Source organism: Pholcus phalangioides, unplaced genomic scaffold (genome assembly GCF_987345545.1).
Source record: "Pholcus phalangioides strain wild (caught in Gottingen) unplaced genomic scaffold, Ppha-v1.0 ptg000011l_1, whole genome shotgun sequence".
NCBI lineage: Eukaryota > Metazoa > Arthropoda > Arachnida > Araneae > Pholcidae > Pholcus > Pholcus phalangioides.
This window is the reverse complement of record NW_028301604.1, coordinates 21,269,079-21,291,212: the sequence shown is the minus strand read 5'-3', so window position 1 is coordinate 21,291,212 and position 22,134 is coordinate 21,269,079. Positions and strand designations below refer to the sequence as shown.

Sequence of the window (22,134 nt, the reverse complement as noted above, 5' to 3'; positions counted from 1 at the left end):
ACCGCTGAGATAAAGTAAACTACACAATTGGTAAAATATTTGAATATCTCTTTGAATGTATGCATTGTCGATGTTAAAAGTTTATAATCTCACTAAAATAAAACTCTAAAGATAAAAATCATACATACCTGATCAATCTAGGATAATGCAGAAGAAAAAGAATAAATTTATTTCAAGTAAATAGGGTAAAAATATGTGGTTAGCCCATACAATACATATACACTGTCTGCCAGAGAAAATTCAATGACATGAATATAAAAAGATTTGAAGCACTGATCACACAATGGGATCTTTTTTAAAAATCTTACATGCAGCAAGTGAATGAATATACAGGGAAATGCAAAATAAAAGGTTCAAAAAGAAAACATGCCTGTAACTGATGTTATAAATTTATTTCACACATATCAACTAGGAATGGAACGAATATTCGATTGGTATTCTATTTTTTTCCTATTCGACCCTTTTGCTGAATATTTGATTTGGCTGAATGTTTGCTAGGCATTCAAAAAAATACAACCTCTGACAATAAAGTTCGGTGAATAGTTCTGTAACATTAACGTAGATGAAATGTTAATGAAAGTTACCTTACTGTCCTTTGAAATAGTCACCTCCCATTACTATGCACCACTGAGATCTGCTATACATGTCCTGGAAACTTTGCAAGAAGTCTTCTTTTGGGATGGAGTTCAAAAGCCTCGTCACGTTTCGCTGGATGTCAGGAATATCATCAAATCTCTTTCCTTTCAAAGCGAGTTTGAGTCGTGGGAATAAGAAGAAGTCTGGAGGATTGAGATCTGGCGAGTATGGTGGATGTTCAATTTGCACCACCCCTTTTTTGCCAGGAACTGTTTGACGATATTGGCTGTGTGAGGGCGAGCATTGTCGTGAACAAGAAACCATGAACCTTGTTGTGCATACTGAGGTCGTACCCTGCGTAGATGTTTCATGAAATGGGTCAAAATTTCAATGTACCTTGCAGCATTCATCGTCGTTCCCTCAGGTAGAAATTCCTTGTGGATACACTTGTCAGAAACACTTTCCCGGCCTTCTCTAAAACGGGCGAACCACTCTTACACACACTTCATGGACAGTGCTTGATCTTCATAAACACGTACCAGCATCGCGTGAGTTTCTTTCAGTGTCTTGCCAAGCTTAAAACAAAACTTTAAATTGATCTTTTGTTGATCATTTTCCTGTTCTCAGTTAAGAACCAACGCACTAAACAAGCACTTTGTAAAGCAAGTCTTTCACGGAACACAAATGACGCTCAACTGAACAACGGTGGTGGCAGATGGTCAACACCTGCCGCTATGCATGTGCAGCGTTTTGCTTTGCCAGTGTTGCCAGATCGGCCGTTCTGACTTTATTGTCAGAGGTTGTATTCATGGTTTAACAAATCCTAGGTGCCAGGTCACAATGGTGAGAATAAAATTATTATTGGGGGCCTATATATAAAATTTTCTATATATAATTTTTCTAAATTGAAACCTGAGGAGAAAGGAGAACACAAAATTTTCTGATTTTATGTGAGAGCATCCTACAACATAACCAAGGTGTTAATAAATTCTGGAAAAATTGGAAAAAAATTAATGGCAATTGAAAAATTTAACTGGAGCCTAATTTTGTTTCTGATTTGTCAACTGAATATTAGATAGATCAATATCATAACAATTCAGTATGTCAATTGTTAATGTAATCCTTTTTTGTGTATTTTTGCTGGTGGGCATACGGTTAAGACAACAATGACTGGGATGAACAAAGATTTAATAGAATTCATAGAACGAATACATGGAGCCAGGAACACAATGGCTGTGCATGTGAGGAGGAAGAGAACAACTGAACATATGGGGTTGCAGTTAGTGTGTATGAAATACAGTCAGATGCACTTGCAACAAAGTCAGAAAAACAGTGAAAATATTCGTTATATTTGAATTTTATTATATCCATACCATGTTGATGAGCATGAATAAGCAGTATGAAAGTCACAAAAAAAGTGAAATTTGTAATATCTGTGTTTGTTATAAGTGAGTCAAACTGTATGTATAACATCCTTAATTTTATTTTCAAACCAAAAACACCAATTTCATTTATAATTGCAATGATTTTTAAGAAAAGCTAATATTTTTTTGGCCACTGAATATTTGGTATTTATCCACAAAATCAACTGAAAAGTTGCCAGTCGCCACCTGGCAGTCCAGTGGTTAGGGAGCTAGATCTGACTATGCAGGTCTGGGTTCGAATCCTGGTTTAAGCATGGATGTCTACTATCACACTAAAAAATTCCCAGGACAGATCATAAAGGTCTCTTGGGAATACGTAATGATCACATTACTATTAAAAGTCTGTACTTGATTATTTGACCAAATCACTATTCATCCAATCTCTAATGTCAACCTACTGTGAAAGGTTAACTCTAATTTTCATTTGCCAACACTGCAAAACACCATATCCTAAATATTCACTAGAAGTGCAGTTAGTTTTTGCCAAATCAAATTAAAACATTGAATCCAATCCAAGTTAGTTTTGGCCACATTTGTGAGAGCACAGCCTGAGCAATTAAGCCAATCCCATCACCCACGCACTGCATCAACTGTTGTAAGTCTTGTAGGTGTGAACTTTTCACATACTCAGAAATTAGTGAAAAAAAAATTCGAAGTTGTTAAGAGTTTTTGCATATTCTAGCACACCGTAAGCTTTCTATTTCACTTATGCTTTCTTTTTGAATAACAGCACTTCTCGTGAACACTGAAGTGATGACAGCTTTTCGGTGTTGGCTAATGAAATGTGAAGAGTTAACCTTTCACGTTAGGTTGATATGAGTGAAGGAAATTAATTATAGCAGTCACAGGCATGTTTTCTTTTTCTTATCATTTATTTTGAATCATCCAGTACATTGTGATATGTAAGTAAAGAACTATCATAATGTGCTTGGGATTCTGCTACTCTGTGTGGCATAGATTGGATGAGAATTCCAATTAATGTTGAGGTATTGCTGCCAACATGACTAACAAACCTTAACATCACAATGAAACCCTCATCCAATCAACCGCACACAGAATAGCTGAATCCATAGCACATTATGGTGGTTCTTTACTTACATATTAGGCTGTATATTTGGCTACTTGCTATGGGTAAGATTTCAAAAGAAATATCATGTGCTTAGAACAGTGTTCTAATCAGTGTGCTTCTATCAGTGTTTCAAACTTCTTATTAATTATATTCATTCACTCCTTTGTGATGTTGTATTATCTCTATAGGCCAAAATACATCAAATCACAAAACATTTTCACTTTCTCAATTTCTGTAAGTGAATACAAGATAAGACGATAAACTGGTCTATACATCAGTAAAATCAGTAAAAAGAAAATCAGAAAAGTGGATATGATTTTGGTGCATAAAAAAGCTAAATCAAATGCTCATTATTATAGTCTGGAATATTTGTAAACTATGTAGATAGCACTCCTGAAATAGATTCTGAATTTATAATTATTAATTCTTTTCATCCACTTGTTTGCACGACATGTAAAGAAAGTATATGTGGAATGCAAATTCTAATCAGCTGAGGCAAACATTAACTTATAAATGTACTTCCTTCCCTCAGGAGAGAAAACAAATCAAATGAAGCTGTTAACTGCTATTTGCACGATTAGATAAACTGCATAAATGAATATTTGGGCATTCAATTTCAACAGAAAGTGTTTCAGGAATTTTACTTTTTGACATCCACATTTCTAAGCAACATATTTATAAGCTATACAGGTATGCATATACTTTTTGTATGTTTTTAAAAATAATTCTCAATGTCCCAAATAAAACCTTGCAGTATCTGGTACAACAGTTAGTGTAAAAAGTATTGCAAAATGAGCAGAAGAAAAGTGTATTTGCATACATTTTTAAGCTAAACAGCAAAAGCAACGCAAACACCAAACATCTGATACATTACATATAGATGTCTTTTTAAAACAATATCCACTTTTTACCAGCAATATTTCACAAATTCTTCAAATATTCCTTTCTGTTTCCACATTAGGCAAATTTTGTATTATGCGAAGTTAATATCACTGGAATGCCTATTTTCTCGTCAGAATGTTATTATTTGTTAACTGTGAAAAAGTTTCCTTCTTATGCACATTCAATTTAGGATATGTTAATATTGATTAAATTTATTTGCTAAGGAGTTATGACTTAGGTATGGATATTTTTTACACAAAACATCTTAGAAATATGCAAGTATTTATGGCCTGAAAACATAGAAATATGACCTTAAAATACAAGAATATGACCTAAAATACAAGAATATGACCTTAAAATACAAGAATATGACCTAATAATATTCCTTATTATTTCTTCTTTTTCTGTTATAGCTTCTTATCTTATTCAATTAAAAAATAAAAACCTAATGTTTTAGTTTCCCTGATGATTAAATAAGTAACTAATAATAATAATAAATATTTTATAATGATTAAAATACTTTTTTTTTGAATGATTTTCAGTTAAAAATTAATCAATTTAATTAAAAAAAAAGACTTCATAAATATGTCTTAAAATATGACATGTCATAAAAATCTGCACCGTTATGACAATTTTACTTCTTTAGAATGTTTTATTGTGGTTCTTAAAGATCGTAAAAAAAATTAGGTAGACATATTTTTCAATGATTGGAACCTAATGTTTACCACATGACATTGTTTGTTGACAAATCAAAGTGAAATGTAAATTTAATTGGAAGAGCTGATGATTATTATTACCTGTTCTGCTTGCTCAGCAAGTTTACCAGCAATGTCAGCCTCGAAGGCAGCTTTCTTTGCATTGAGTTCATTTTCAGTGAATTTTCTTTTTAGTCTGTCCAATCTATCTTGCATAGTTTCAACTTCCTCCACAGACTGATTGACAACTTTTTGAGCACCAGTAGTTTCAGTAGCTATCTGTAAATAATGAAATAAAAATTTTTTTTGCAAAACAACAGGGATGGCATTAAATCAAAATATGACTTCTTTCACAATTATTTTCTGCTCAAAAAATTATTTCACCTTTTCTTCTTAACAAATGCTACAAGGATAAGGGTGGAGTTTTTATTACTTCAGGAAAATTTGATGAAAATGATTGAGAAAGAGAAATGTGTTAATAAACTCAGTCAATAACAGAGCACCCATGAAGGGAACTTGTCCAGCAACCAGTGCTTATCCCATTTCTACACTTATTGCAATGGCAGAAATACTGGTGTACCAATATTTGGAAATCAAAAACTATTAATAGTTTCATCTTATTGTGAAAATAGTAGACCAGTAGCAAACATACAACCTTTAAATAAAACAGAAACAGTGACACATTTTCACATTTTTCCTTTTCTCAGGCAATGACCTCTTTAGAGCATCATTGCCCCCTCCCAAAGCAAAGTGATGTTCAGTTCAGGAGACCCCCCCCCCCATTCAGCTGAAGTGCCTGCCAACTAATTTGTATGATTACTCTGATAAAAAACATAGCATTGAATTTCATTATCATAAAGCTTCCTATGTTATTGACCTCCTTGGACTGTGTCTAGATGAGCCTACACATTAAGATGGCTATATTGTCAGGTCCTGTGGGTAATGTGCTACCTTTGCATCACAAAAGCCTGGGTTCACTTACTGCCTGCAACACAGTAGTAGTTGGCTGAAGTTGGATATATGTGGTTTTCCACCTTTGAAGCTCATATGCAAGTTGGTCCCTTCAAAAATATCTAGCCACACACAGCAATAGACTTAAACTACATAAAAAAAAATAAATAATGATCCAATGCCAGTTTATTACCTTTACTTTGGAAAATAGATGGCAGCACCTGAATACACAACATGCAATGCATGTAAATATAAGTACACAGTTATGTTCCACAAGGAATATTTCTGACAGAACCTCTAACTAAGAGATGGTTAGGAATAGATGTGATTAGAATAATTATAACTTTTCAGAGGCAAAATGGTAGTAGATTGCCTCTGTGGAAATAAAATAGGGTTGTGTATGGTTAGTTAAATAAAGTGGTATATTTTTCAACAAATTTACATGATTCAGATAACTGTATATATGAATGGTTCTGAAATAACATATTCATCTAGTTGTTCAAGAACTAGACGTATGAAATATTCTCTGCATGTCGAATTTTCTTTGTCATAAAAAAAGGGTATCTCAAAATTTGCAATTTCATTTGCCATACATAATTTTCTGACAGAAAAGCTACTTCATTTTTCATCAGCAGGCAGATTCTTAATTTCAATTTTTATCACAAAAATGACTGAAAATATAAATACCTCAGCTAAATCTGTATCAGCATCTAAAATATCATTTTTTGCTTTGCTGATGGCACTTTGTGCTCTGTCTTGTGCTTCACGAGCTTCTTCAAGGGCTTCAAGTACTTGTTTAGCTATATCTAAAATTTCATCTGCATTTGCTCTTTAAAAGAAGTATCAAATAAGATTTAAATATGCAAACACATAGGTCACATGATTAAGGTCAAACATAAAAAGTAATTATGATATTAAACTTCCTGCATGCATGCATAAGTAGGAGATGTTTAAAAGGTAACAAACATTTCACAATTTATTTCCGCTACAATCTGTCTCCCTCAGGGTATCTACCAAATATCTGTGACTTTTCGGTAACCTTTTATCATTTGCAGCACTCCCACTCAAAAAATTAGAAAAAGTAGGATGGGGGGGTATCCTCCCCCATCCTACTCCCCCCCCCAGACAACATAATCATCTTATTTTAAATTTTAAAATTAATTTTTTTCTCATAGCACACTATTTCAGTATCCTGTAAGCTTGACTTAAGCCAAAGCAAAATGACAGAAATGACCTGTTTACAATAAAAAAAAAAATTTGGCCAACATAGGGTCTTAGCAACCACACATAATTGTTTTCTGCTCTCCTCACAATATATATATAACATTCTCTTTTTTGAGAGTCTTCCACAGTCCAGTCTATCAACTCTCTTTGACATTACACACGGCAAATTATGAAGATATGTAAGTTTTTTAAAAATGATGCTCTTTCGATACCACTTTTAAAAGCAAAATGTGTAAATTACAAGGTCTGATATAAATAAGTCAAGGTGGACCAGATGGTTTTACTGCATTGTCCATCCCTTTTAAAAAATATTTGTTGAAATTTTATTGGTCAATGCCAGTGTAATCGTTTTCGACAAGTGAAGCACTTTCATTTCTAGCTCTTTACTTGAGCATTGCAAATATTATTTGTGTCTCTGCATGCCCTAAAAATACAGAACAAAATTGAATACTATTAGGCCATCAAAGTTAAAAAACCTAAAATAGGTCTATGTACCCAACTGCTTTGTTATGCAAACTGTTGTTTCACCTATACACAAAATGTGCACCATAATTTTGAATGATGAATGTTAGTTACTGACCATGACCATGAAGTACTAAATACAAAATTATTTCTTTTCAATCAGGCAGAAAGTCTAAGATCTTCAAAGATTCTAAAGATCTTCAAACTAAGTAATTGAAAAATGACTAAACCACTAAATGATGCACATACACCCCACCCCACAAATAACCTTAAAACAATACAATTTCTGCTTTGGCAGAATCATTAATTGCAATCTACTACATTTGTATTATTTGGCTTTATGTCCATGATTGTCTTTTCAATTAAAATCAATTATACAAATTTTATTGAATGGATTTTGGTAAAAAGGTAGGAAAAATGGGACATTTTACCAAAAAGTAGGAAAAGTAGGACAAGTAGGAGCCCTGCATTCGACAAAATGAGACTGTTTTCTTCCATCAGTTGTTCCCAAACTGTGAGTAGCAACCACCTAAGGGGGTTTGGGTTAATAACATAGAGGGTCTTAATAAAAGGGGGAACGCAAATAAAAGACCTGAATTTTGTTTCAAATTTTTAAAAACTTTTAAATTTAAACTTGATTTAAATACTATGCCCCATAGAAACTGGATCCTAAGGGCTCAATCCACATAAGCCTCCCCCCCCCCCGCAAAAGCATAAGTGGATACAGGTTGTTACCCTAACAAGGTGGGAGGTCTAATGTCCACCTTTTGCTCTTCTGCTTATGCCAATTTTTTTAATTCGGAGGAGGGGGGGGGGGCGATCGTGGGACGCACGATCGTTTTCATTGCACCCCCCCTGTATTCCCCACCCATGGCTTCAATCAACTTTGCGAAATCACCCAAGCCCTCAGGCTATCATGAATATTGAATGTAATCCATTCCTACACATGCCCTTGCGAGTCGTATATATGGACGTCTGGCAACACTAGACACCACCAATCATCAATGTTTTTGTTTCAACTTTCCAAAGCAAGCTTTGTGGGTGCAACCGCGCTCATTGAATACGCGTCCTGCGAATGAAAAACTGCTGAACGCACTATTGATCAATATTAAGCTGGCGCAACAGCAGCTTTGCGCTGCTACGCATAGTAATAATGGGCTCAAAACAGAACAAAAGACCAGAACGATGTTGAATGGAGCAAAGGTGTTATTGATCGCGCCGTTTGTTCAGTCGGTTCAACGATCGGCGCCAACTGTAGAAATTGACAGTTTGACGTCGGAATCGACATGCATTGCAAGACACGGATGAGCACCAGAACAAAACGCTGTCTTAACAGAATGTGCACAAATGAGCCCATTTCTTTACTGATTGCATTAACGTATTGACTCAGGTAAAATAAAAAAATTAGAAGAAACGTTTCTTATATACGGAGAGCTGAAACCATAGTTTAAGGGTACAAACATAGTCCAGCCGATTTTCCAATTTGGAGGGAAGCACATAGAGGTCTGATCCAGCCCGTCGACTATAAATGAGATAATTCTCATTTTTATTTTTTCACACTATAAATTAACTATACGGGGCCCGTGAAAAATTTGGCCTGAGCCCTCCAAAGATCTCAGCTTAGGGCCCCACTGCAAGATGTCCAGCCACTAGACCAGTGTTTCTCAACCTTTGGAATCCTGTGTCACAGTTGATTTCTTTTTCTTGATTGGAAGAGCCTGGGCATACACAAGATTAATAGGAAATAAATAGGTAAAAATGAAGCAATAAATCACTCACGGCCCAGTTTGGCAGATGCCAGGGCCTGGCGGTTGAGGGACACAGCACTAGACCAACCAAGGGCCCTTTCGAAGGATGGATTTCACATATTCCTTTTCCTATTCACATTTTTCGAAGTCCAATATCAGACGCTTTCTATTTGCTCTATCATCATGCTTAGGTGTCTGTCTAGATCAGGCATCTTCAATCCGTTGCTCGCGAGCACCATGGTGCTCCCTGAAGCACTTAGAGTGCTCGATGCTCATGTCTGATTTGGTGCTTGCAAGCACTTGATCAACGTTTCATTTAAACACCTTGTGCAAATTGCATTCAATTATTAAAATCATCCAGATTTCATGCATTTGTATGTCAAACATGACATAAGAGTGCTCTTCTTTTGAGGTACAGGCATTGCTCGCAACTGGAAAAAGGTTAAAGACCTCTGGTCTAGATCGCAAGCTTGTTACCATATTCCAATGGATCTCTTTTGTCAGCTGCCTCCCTTGCATAATTCATGGTTCATTGGCGGCTTCCCAAGAAGTTTGGCAGTTTTTTTCACCATATAAAAGAACCATTTTAAAGCATAGGGTTTGTGTGCACAAATCCATATTTTGAGCTCACCACAATGCTCTTAGGAGCCCAGATGCACACTTTTAGAAGCACTGTGGCACTCCTTTGAATTTGGCCTAAAAGTTATGTCACAACACAATTAATGTTGAACGAGTCCTATGTCATCTTCTCTTGAACTCTCTCGTTCTGTTGAATGTGTATACTGTACGTTTTCATTGTTCACTATAGCTAGTCAGTAAAGATGGACACGATCAAAAAATAAAAAAATAGATGATCATTTAAAAAAAATTTCTTTCATGGGGGAAAAATTGCTGCCCTTTCACCTGTCCCCCACAAGGATGGGGGTTGACAGGGATGCAGCCTTAAGGCCTGGGACAATCACCAACATTGTTTTTTCATGCTATAAATTTACTACAGAACCCCCCCCCCCCACTCAGTGAAAACTCTGGCTTGCGGACCCGAGAAAGATTCAACAGCCCTGCTCCAGGATGTGGGGAAAGAATCATGTTCTGTCTACAGAAAACCAATATTGTTCCCAAGAGGACTCACTACTGCTGTGGTCTATTACAGTTCCCCCTCCTCTAGGAATTATCACATGATCTTGAGAACATTACTTTAGGGGGAATATTACAGATGTTGAAAGGTCTAGACAAGCAAAAAAAGAAAAGTTATTTTTTGTTCATCCAGTCTAAATAGCTTTTTTGCCCCACCCATATAATGTCTGCCCCCAATGCAGGGTGGAAACATATTGGCATTGTTTTTTTCTGTTGCTACTCACCCATCCATCCGGGACAAAAAAAAGAGTGAATGAAACCTGGGAGAGAAGAAATATTGAATGCCACAGCTTTTTTAAAGCCTAGATTTTAAGGAAAAAAATCAGAAAAAAAAATCTCTGGAGAATCAAAAAAATCTGTGACCTTCACTCAAATTTTGTGACTTTTTCGGACTTACCGAGACCTTTTTCTCATTCAGTGGCTTTTCCGGGACTTTGTGACTTTCCTGTGACGATAGACACCCTGTCCCTTGTGAATGGTTTTAAATATAGGTAGAAAAAAAAATGGTGTTCTTAAGACTTATTTTGCTGTTTTCTTCTTCCAAAGTGGTATTTTGAGATATTATTTTTAGTGTTAGTCTTGTCTAGAGTGTAGTCATCATTATGAGCCATTGCCTTGCCTAGAATGCAACTTCAGGTCTTGTTCAGTGCACGTGCATAGCTTTGACCAGGAGCATATAAATTTGGATACAGAACATGCTCGTGCACTTAGAAGGCTAACTAGACATGAATGCAATGTATAAGCTATGATAAAATTACTTCTATCTCCTTTCATAAAATTCAACTTTGGAGTATGTAGGAGATATGTGCTCTCCTACCGACACATATCTCCTCAAACTTATGCAGCAACCTTTCTTAAAAAATCAAAATTACTTCATTCCCATTGGAATAGGATAGTAGGACCCGTAAAATATTCAAATTAGAATATGTTCATAAGGAAAAAAATGAACTGGAAAAAAAAAATCATATTAGTTGAAATACATAACTGGTAAAAAGCTGTGATATGAAATAAAAGATATTATTTACTAATGTAATGAGAATGGTGGTTTCCTTACTGGCAGTTACAATTTATGGCAGTTACAATAATTTCTCGTAATAAAGCAGCAGCTTGTACAGTTCTGAAAGTTAATTTTTTGGACTTGTGGTTAACTCAAAGCTATATCTTGTTCCATAACTTTTTTTCGCTGCTTTTTCTAAAAATTTTTCGTTCTTGCTGAGTATTGCTGACTTTGAACTTTACTGCTGTCTACAAATCTGCCACCTCCCAAAAAAAAAAATGTTTTTCTAAAAAAATGTTATCTAAAAAAAAAGGTTTAAAAAAAAAAAATTTTCCAGAATTCAAATCAACTTTCTTCAGCTTCAGAAAAAAAAATTGTGAATCTGAGTGTGACATTCTATATCAAAGTAGCAGCAGTAATACTTGGGACTACCCGGGTTTTCTTCATAAACTGGGAGCATTAAAAAAGTGACAAATCATTGTTTGGGAACCAAGGTAACAAAAGTAGACATTCCAAAAGTCATTGTTGCTGGGCAGTTTTTTGACCCTATCAGGAATTTTCCCAACTCTAATAAACTTTAAAGTAGCTGATCGTTAAAGTTGGGCGGCCTGTTTGGTACGCATACAAAATTTGGCAAAAGATTGGTATGAAATTGCAGATTTGGATAGAGAACATACATGCAGAAAATCAATTTTTTTTTTTGTGTTTTATAGTGTTATCTGTGAGTGAAATTTTAATTTTCTTTTATTTATCAACAAAAAAAACCTCTAGGCCATAATAAGTTATCTTAGTGCAAACCGCACCTTTTTATGTCAATTAATTGATTTGTTTTTTGTTTTAAACATGATCATCACATATTCCCAAGAGATCTTTAAGATCTGTCCAAGGAATTCATTAGTGTGTTAGTAGACATTCATGCCAGAACCCAGACCTGCAAAGTCAGAAGCTAGCTCCCTAACCACTGGACTGCCAGGCGGCATGTCATTAATTTTATTTTTATTCTTGGCTTGATATTTATTCTTTGGAGATGCAGTCATTGCATGACGTCATTTTGTACTTGATAGGATAATGGAATTCAAAGAAATCCTTGAACAAAAGAAGTTTATAAAAAAAAAACTGGACTTCCCTAGTTTTTCACAATTTGCTGTAGTTGTGTAGACTATTTCATGGTAGAAATTCATAGAAAGAAAGAAAGAAAAGAAATAAGGATAGGGAGGAACAGTACAGAGATAAATGGATAAGAGAGTATTAGTACACAGTGCCTTACTTTTTCACCCACACCTACAAACGTGTTTTGTAGTTTTTTTACTTGTTCTTTCTTTATCACTTCTATGTGCAGTATATGATAGAAGGATTAATTCTGAGAAAGATACATATTTTTTTATATGTGTGTAGGCGGGGGGGGGGGACGCCATGGAGAACAAGGAGGGGGAAAAAACTGAGGAGAACTCAACCATCATTGTCTCAGTTGATCATTATCTCATTGAGATATCATAATGATGGTAGGAGAATGGAGGAACACATGAACACACAACTTTGTTTTATAGGGTTACAATAAACCTTTATGATGAGGAAAAAAGAAGTTAAAGAAACAGTCAGCTGGATTGAATTTATTCCACTGGCGTTTTGACACAATATTACACCCCTAAATGCAAAGGGGTTAAATATAGGTAAAAGTGTGTTCTTAAGACTTATTTCGTTTTTCTGTTTTTTTCTTCCAAAGAGGTACTTTGAGTTATTTTTTGTGTTAGCACTTGTCTAGAGTGTAGTCATCACTATGGGCTATTGCTTTGCCTAGAATGCAACTTCAGGTCTTGTTCAGTATATAGTGTATAGCTAGAAGATCACTGGTCAACAGCATATAAATTTGGATACAGAACATGCCTGTACACTTAAAAGGCTAATCAGATATGAACACAATACATGAAAGTTATGATAAAAATACTTCTATCTTATTTCACAAAATTTTATGTAGCAAATAGAAAACTGACATTTCTACAAAAAATTTTATTCCAGTCACTTTTCTTGGTGCTGTGTGGATATTCCAGTGGCTCATTTGCTGGAAATTATGGTATATTTGAATTAAGTTTATTATATAAGGTAGAAAATATGATCATCATTCATCAAAATGTATTCAAGTCGAAATTTCAAGTAGTGCCAATTAAAAATAAAAATTTAATAATACGCTTTTACTAATAATACTTTTAATTTGACTTGTGCATCCACAAAGAATTATTCACAGCTGATTTTTAGTACATTCATCAAATTCATCATGAAAAATATTTCAATTTGAAGCGTTCATTTTACTGTCATTTTTATTGCTATATATACCTCTATTTGTATGTCAAGTGAATAATAAAAATAATTTATTCTAAAAAAGAAAACATGTTAGAGGAAGAACTGAAATATGAAAATATTCACAAATACCTACTTAGCCATATCTGCTCTATCTTTCAAAGCTTGCGCTTTTGCATGGTCTCCAGCAGTTGCAGCAAGTATCGCATCAATATCTGTGAGACTGGCAATGGTTTCATTAATTTGGTGAGCTAAATTTGTAATCTGTTCAGGTTCTAGTGATACAGATAAACTTAGACACTAGTTTGGGGGAAAAAAAATCAAAGTTCAAATTATCATCACATGACTTCATTTCATTGGAATTTTGATATTCAAATAACATGATAGCATATATGCATATATGTTTTTTATATTCAAGTAATGACAATAATCATACATACAAGTGTTAGATTTCAGTGAAGTGTGGAGACATTAATACATTAATTGTGTAAAGTGATAAGAAGGAAGTACAGGGTATAGGAGCAGTATTCAGAGGTTTCATACAGGCCTGAAGGACATTTTTCCCCCATCTCAGTCACATTTTTTGAGATTTCTGACTTCACTGGGATGGGGGTTCACTGAAATAGGGAGGGGGAGTTTACAAACCTCTGAGGTTAGTTTTTTATTCGCGGACCACTAAAGGACATGTGGAGTAATCAGTGAAAATTATGATAGTAGAACTGGGGAAATAATGTAATAAAGACCTGGATGGCCTCTTCATTAACAATACATCATGGAGCAATGAAAATGTGTTCTAATAAACACCAGAAGCTTGGATAATAAAAAAGAACTCTCAGAAAGTATGATGGCTGCCAAGGAGCCTTGATCTTATACAGAAACTTGGGAAAATGAAAGGATGAATCTTTCTCAAGCTGCACTCATATTGGAAGAGGTATGAATTACAAAAATTACTGGGAAGAAAAAATCGCATGGGGTGAAGGAAGAGATGTCAGCACAAAGTAAAGGAAGAGGAGGATAGAAAAAATTACTAGAAGGGTTCTGAAATTTAAGGGTGTGATGATGATGATGATCTCTCCTCGGAAGCTGTTTTTTAAAGAGGGAAAAAAAGGGAAAAAATGCACCAATCAGCAGATCAAAGTGAAAACAAATATGTTTGCTCAAGTCATGCACCTCATTGAGCGGCCTTTTTCTCTCCTTTGTCTCACTCCTTGAGTATGTGCCACGTAAAACAAAACAATATAATTGTTTTCATTGCAAGTCTCTATTATACACTCCCATACCTCTTGGTCATTCCACTATTTGTGCAACATTTTGCATCCCTGGATGCGATATATTTTCCAGAAATACAGCAAATAAGAAAGAGAAGGGGTATTGATACAGAAGAACCTTGATTATCCATGCACAGATTAACTGGGAAGAGGATTAACCATTTCATGTTCTGCTTTTCTCTATCTGCGATGTTGTTGTTGGTTTCTTCTTTTCATTACCCCTAAAAAACCTATCTAAAACAGATTTTTCCCATCCCCCAGTAACCATGAACATCCTGGTGCATGCCAAGTTTACATGGGCACCTGAGAATGAACATCAAACTACTATTTTATTGCGTTAAAAAACCAGTTTAACAATAAATTTGGACAATTTGACAACAGTGCCCACTGCCTAGAAAAAAAATGCAAGTGAGCTCCCAGGCACTTAAACGTCGGAGTCAGGGCCGCAACTAGATACTCTTTCAGCCAGGCACAAGCATGCATTATGCCTACCTCATGTAATTTTGAATAATTAAAAAAAAACAATTTGGTGCCCTCTCTGATCCAGTGCCTGGAGCACTAGATCCACCTGCATCCTTCTCTTGGCTTGGGGAGGAGTTCTGTGAAGAAAACCCTAGGCAAGAGGGTTCGATGTCTGAACTTTTACAGGTCTTGAACAGAATTTTAAGCTATTTGCTTTCGCAAAATGTTTAAGTCAGAATGTAATCAAAGTATTTTTTTTGCCTTTTCACGGCCTGGTGCAGCAGCATAGTTTGCACCTGCCTAAGTCCAGCCCTGGCTTCACCAGAGGAGGGGGGACTCTCATCTTTTTTTGAATTTATAAAAACTTTTCAATTTAAAATTCATTTGAATACAACACCCCACAGGATCGTACGGGTTCAAGCCACATAAGCAGACATAGGTTGTTTTGCGACCAGGCAGGATAAATGTCCACCTCTGCTCTTTTGCCTACACCAATACATTTCTTTCAATGAACAGAGGAGGGGGAGCAGGTATTTTAGGTGCGAACAAAGAATACTGTTATGAAATTATTGAATTTTAGAATTGTGGGTGGCAAAAATCCTGGTTACTGCCCCGACTAGCACACTTTATGTCACAAAATATTTAATGGCAAACAATTTGTCAATTCCATCACAGACTATATTCTAGTCTGGGATTTGTCTTGTCAAACTCTCTCATTCTGTCACAAGTGCATACTGAATGATTTTGCTATTCACTATAGCAGTAAAGACTGGTGCGATAAGAAAAGGATGATATAATTGCAAAAAACACAACTTTCTTCCTTCATGGAAAAAAATTGGTGTATTTTCTTGTGATCCACAATGGTGGGCCTGACAGGGCTGTAGCCTTGAGGCTTGGGAAAATTACCATCATTGTTTGCTTTTTCCCCACCCTTCGTGAAAACTCTGGATTTGCGGACCTGCCAAATATCCCAGCGTAGGAGTCCTGTTCCACGATGTGGGGGGGGGGGGTTTGTCCTTTCTTATATGGAAACCAATATTGTTCCTAAAATCCTAAAAGGTCTAGATCTGTGGTCCATGATTTTGATTAAATTTTTCGACTTTCCCATGATCCTTTTCTCATTTCGAGACTGTGACTTTTCTGTGATGGTAGACACCCTGGATTTCAGAATCCACTAGAAGTGCCCAAATTTTGGATTTGATTTTTACTAATTTCCGATGATCTTGTTGAGCATGTTTTGGGGGGATGAATTTTCTTCTAGTGATCATGTCATAAGTTTTGTCTGTAACTTTTCTTCGAATAAAAGTTGATAATATAAGAACAGTTCCTTTTCGTAGAACCAATTTCAATCTTTTGAGAGAAAGGTTGGTGGATACTTTCAAGGACCAGTTAGAATTAGTTAGTGTCCGAATGGCACAGTGGTAAGATGCTTGTATTCCACTATGAAGATTACTGTCAAGGTCCACAGATTCAAACCCGGGCAAAGAACATCAGAGACAAGTTCTTCACCTACCAAACCTGAGATTACCACTGATAGATGGCGCCTTCATTTCCCACCCAACTCTACTGGTTGGAAATTGCCGTACGGCGATACGTGACCAGAGTTGGAGTGAAGTAAAGTAGTTAGAATCAGTTGGAGAGATAAGCAGATGGGCAGAATTTTCTGAGAAACTTTCCTCTGTTTTGCATGACATAATACCCTTTGTTTGAAAGAAGTGTGTTTACTCATTGTTTCCCCTTTGGTTCACATTTGATGTGTGGAATCTTCATCTTGAAAAAAAAAGGGGTATGAATAGAATTCAAGAACTGAAGCTTCAGATTTGTTTACATATAATTGTGAAAGAAGGAAGTTGAAGAAATTGATTAGAGATAACAAGGAAGCAGTAGAATCTAGGTTGGTAGACTACTGGTGTTGAATAAAAATCACTTTTAAAGTATGTTAACACAGGCATTCCTTGTTTTATGTGATTAATTGGTTCCGCAAAATAATCATGTAAGATGAAACAGCATAAAGTAAGTTGAATTTAGCAAAGGTAAGATAGTGATTGGGAGGGGGGAGTTCTTTAGTTCAATTAAAAAAAAATTACTGTATTATTCAAGCTTATAAATGAATCTGGTAATAAATAAAATTGATGATTCTTTTTTTGTTAGATGAATGATATTAATTAATACCATTTTATAAATGCTGTATAATTAGTCTTCAGTCTAATTCTATAATTAAGTCTTCAATCAGATGATGAATAGACTAGTTTTGATCAGTGAGTGCTCTCCGGAAATTCTTGGGAAAAAAAATAATAGTCTCATACATTTTTTCAGTGAAACAGTCAAGATTTGTTTTAGACACAGCATTCCTTGTCTCATTAATGATATCTAGATGCCTCTCGCAAATGTGAAAATTCTATTGGAATGATTTCTACGATTACAATTTTGATGGCATAGTGAATGTGTTAAAAAAATCAGCCATTTGTTTTCTTGAAAACTTGGTGGGCTCAATAAACATTGGTAATGGACCCAACAACAAAAGGCTTCTAATTTTTATCATTCATTTCATTTTACATTCTACTATTTTTACATTACTAAGCATTTTTATTGAGCTATAAACACTATTGATAAGTGAATCAATAGCTCATTTGGATGTGTGGGATTTGAGCATTTTATATACAGTGAAACTTCAGTTAATGAGCTTAATTCATTCAACCAGCGTGCTCGTTATCCAAATCACTTGTTATGTGAATCAAACTTCCTCAAAGGAAATAATGTGAAATTGGATAATTTGTTCCGCAGTTATTCATTCACATGAAAATGACTAATAAAAACGTCATTCATTCATTCAATTATGCAGCATAATAATAATAATATAATAAATAATACAATAACATATTTAAAAAATAATAATACCATAAATAAATATACAATACGATAATGTTTACAAACTAAATTATTCTAAATGACCAGACAGAGGAGGAGGAGGACTACTGTTTAGGATTACTTACGCACTGCACTCACCATCTGTAAACTTATTTGTATGACTTAAAAATGGAACCTGATCTATCACACTTGCGTTTGCCTCTGTTTTTTTTTTATTTATTTTATTTGGAAGTTTGAGAGATCGCACTATCCTTTATTGTTCGCACTGCTACAGCTTTATATGGGGTGCTTCTCTTCTACAAAGTTTCACACAGATTCCCACATTCTACACATCCCTTAATCTCATTTGAAGTGAGGGACTTTTCATTTCTCTCTTCGTCTTCCTCAGAAGAGATCATAATAATCTCTTGCATTAATCATAAGTGAGATCTTAATAAGCTCTACGTGCATAAGCTCTGGCTGTTGTGCGCAATGGAGATCCATCAGTTTGTCTGTAGATATGATCATATTCCTCCAATTGTTCTTGAATGTCAAGCTCGTGAACCTCCAGTCACATGGTCTTCCCCAAAGACACAATCTCCTAAGAAATGGTGGCCCTTGTTCATGAGTTAGCCCCTCAAAGTCACGGTCCATAAAGCGATCAGGCCAAAGATTTTCTCCAAGCAGAATTTAAAAAACTTCAAGGGCACGTACACATGGCTACATCTAGTTTCATATCGTAAACAGTCACGTTTGTAGGAGGGCTGTTCATTTTTCGAGTTAGGCACAAAGACACAATCATCGCAACCTGATGACATACTGGTGAATTTTGACGTCGTATCATTGTTCACCAAAGTGCCACTGAGGGATGTCTTATCAAAACTTGATGAAATATTCGAAAAACATATAGTAGGTCTTTTCCAGCTTTGCCTTACTACAACCTACTTCACCTGCAACTACATCATCTATGAACAGATGGTTGGAGTAGCTATGGAAGTCTTTGAGTCTGGTAGTTGCCAACTTCTTTATGGATAATTTCAAGGAGCAGGCAGTAACAACAGCGCCTCTCCAACCAACAATTTGGCTCTGCTATGCTCATGATACTTTTGTTGTTTGGGGGCATGGAGAAGAAAACCTTCACAGATTCTTGGACCATCTCAATGGAATTCATGAAAACATCAAGTTCACTATGGAAATAGAGAAAGAAGGACAGCTCCTGTTCTTGGACATTCTGGTCAGCCGTCAGGGTCAATGTTTAGGCCACAGCATTTATCGCAAGCCCACTCACACCAACAGATATGTTCATAAGCTTTCCAATCATCATCCTCACCAAAAACGAGATGTACCAAAAACCTTGATCGAGAGGTCAAGAAGACTGTGTGAAGAAAAACATCTAAGTAAAGAGACTAAGCATTTAAAATCAGTTTTCCGCTCTAATGGGTACACAAAAGACGACATCGGAAAAGCCTTACACCCTATGAAGGAATCACCAGTGAAAAATGAGGAGTCACAATCAATTGGAAAAGCTGTGCTGCCTTTTATCCCTGGAGTGATGGCAAGAATCGGCAAGGTCATGAAAGAACATCACATAAAGACTGTTTTCAAATCAACCAGAAAAATATGTGAAATGCCGCAATCAACAAAAGGTCACCATGACCCTCTATCAACATCGAGGATCTACCAAATACCATGCACCTGTGGCCAGGTATACATTGGAACCACAAAAAGATCTGTGGCCACAAGAATAAAACAGCATGAACGATGCTGCAGAATGGGCCAAACAGAAAGTCAGTGGTGGCGGAGCATGAGCTTAACGACAACCACAGTGTACACAGGTAATAGGTAATGTTGACCACTTCTTCCCATGAATCTACAGAGAGGCTATTGATAGGAAATATACAAGAACAAGAACAGCTACAATAGCAGAGAAAAAACTTTGAAATTGAGCAGATCCTGGACACCAGCTCTCAGAAGAATGACAACCTTCCTCTTCAAGATCTAGCAACAGAATGACAACAACAGCCGATCAGATAACTCCACATCTCTCAGCAAATCAGGTTCTCCCGGCATAAGAACTGTTTTCAATTCATTGCCAGCCATAGGATCAACTGACCAATCGCAAAACAATAGTACATGTCAAGCCACTCATGTACGTAAATGCAACCTGAGACTCCGGAAAATTGACTTTTGATCCAGTTTTATCAATTCTCCTGATGATGTCAACAACTAGTGTTGGGGAAACGTTGAGAACTAACTCAAATGGACGACAGTCTTCGAACCTGAACAAACAATTTTCATCATATTTGTACACTTGAAATAAATTCACTTTGCATGTTTCTACTTACTTGTTCAGCATAATCTCTAATCTCTGCAGGTTTTGCCCCTCCGGCTTCAAGAAACTGATCAATTCTATCAAGTAGTTCCTCAATGGCTGATGTAGCATTTTCTGTTCTATTTTTTGCAGCTTGAGCTTGCTCAAATGCAAGTCTAGCCTCTTCTAAAGCTTCATCTGCTTCTTGCTTTGCTCCTTCCACCTGAGAAACAGAATAATGTGCCAATGGCCTAGAGGGTTAATTCTCAAATTACACTTCTTTCACCAGATTGCACTACTGAAATTGAACTAATTTTATTAATTTAATAATTATTGATAAATTTCAGTTCTAAGTTCTTACAATATAACTTTTTCTTTCATGCTTGAAAATTATATTTTTCTTTAATCTTTCAAAATCACAATCATCAAACAAGTATCAATAAAAAAATGAAATTAAAAAGGTAGAATTTATAAAAAAAACACTTCATTACTTCTCCTAAAAGTTTTCTTGATTTCTCTTCTTTATCTTTCAACTCTTTTTCTGCATCTCTGGCTAAGGAAAGAGCATTGTCAGCTCGTGTAACTGCTCCACCACAGCTCAAGCCCCCACATTTATCACAACCAGCTCCTCCACAGAGAGGATCACATTTTGAGACTGTACCACTACCATCACACACCTAGAATTTTTAATTTATAAATGATAAAATGCAGTATATTTTTTTGACTATATCTTGGAAAAACCAAAACATTTTTAAAACTCACAGTATTTTAAAGTGCTGTGGCACTATGATTGGAACTATTGGGAGTCACTTGCTTATTATGTTCAATATAATTTCATTTCCAAATACTTACCTTTGAAACCCTGATTGAATTTGTATGGTTCCACATAAAATGTGTCACCGCTTTTAGCCGGATCAACAACGGTCTGCATTATCATAAAACTCAAGGTTTAAAACTCATCAAACACACGATCAGACTAAGCGAGTCAGGTGATGGAAGTATAACTTAATTCATTTTTAATTTAACTAAAATATCACGGACCAGCCGGAACAAACCATTGATGAACAATAAAACAGAACAATGTGAGCGATAACATAACAAAAATCAACTATGTTAAAGAACGCTGGACGCATGCGCATTACACGGCACAAATCACTGCACAAGCTATGATGACGGAATAATCTTCATTTGCATATCCGCCACAAATTCATGGTACTAAAGTGTGTCATGGGTCATGGTGGGGAGGGAAACATGTGCTCTCCTCCCAAGATGATCAGAAATACTTTTGAATAATTTTTTTTTTAAATAAATTAATAAAATACCTTTGCATGCCATTTTAATCAATCTCTATAAATTTAACATGCTTTTAGAAGGTTAGTAACTCAAAATTTCTCTGAAGAGATTGTTGTGCATCCCTGTCTCAAATCTTGTATGCCTTGGAGTGGTTTTGCGCATTATTCTTAACTTTTGGACATGAGTGTATCAACTGTTTGTATTGCAATCTGGGTGGCAACCATCTCTAAGAGCATTCAATATTTTAAAGACATTACATCTATAATGAGCTTAATGAAATTCCCACTAAGTATTTGACTTGAGGTAGCAAAAAAAAAAAGAAAAAAAAAAAGAGAGACGGAAAGAGTACTCATGAAATTTTGTCTGTTAAATCAGAAGTCTATAGGAATGAGATCTGCTAAATCAGAAGTCTGTAGAGTCGAGATCTGTTGAATCAAGGATTTACTCTGTTTTTATTTAATTCAATAATCAAAACATGCAAATACCATGAAGTGCT

The 22,134-nt window shown here is 35.6% G+C and overlaps 1 protein-coding gene across 5 annotated transcripts in view; it reads right to left on the bottom strand.

The window, feature by feature from the left end:
• LanB1 (laminin subunit beta-1) overlaps window positions 1–22,134 on the bottom strand; it is a 169,827-nt gene that overhangs the window by 6,225 nt on the left and 141,468 nt on the right. For all 5 annotated transcript variants that reach the window (XM_089239267.1, XM_089239264.1, XM_089239265.1 and 2 more), the window contains 5 exons: window positions 20,837–21,022; window positions 20,380–20,568; window positions 13,594–13,757; window positions 6,285–6,426; window positions 4,749–4,925 (listed from right to left, as the gene is read on the bottom strand). In XM_089239267.1, the coding sequence (XP_089095393.1) occupies window positions 4,749–4,925; window positions 6,285–6,426; window positions 13,594–13,757; window positions 20,380–20,568; window positions 20,837–21,022 (858 nt within the window). The remainder of the gene's footprint in view (window positions 1–4,748; window positions 4,926–6,284; window positions 6,427–13,593; window positions 13,758–20,379; window positions 20,569–20,836; window positions 21,023–22,134) is intronic.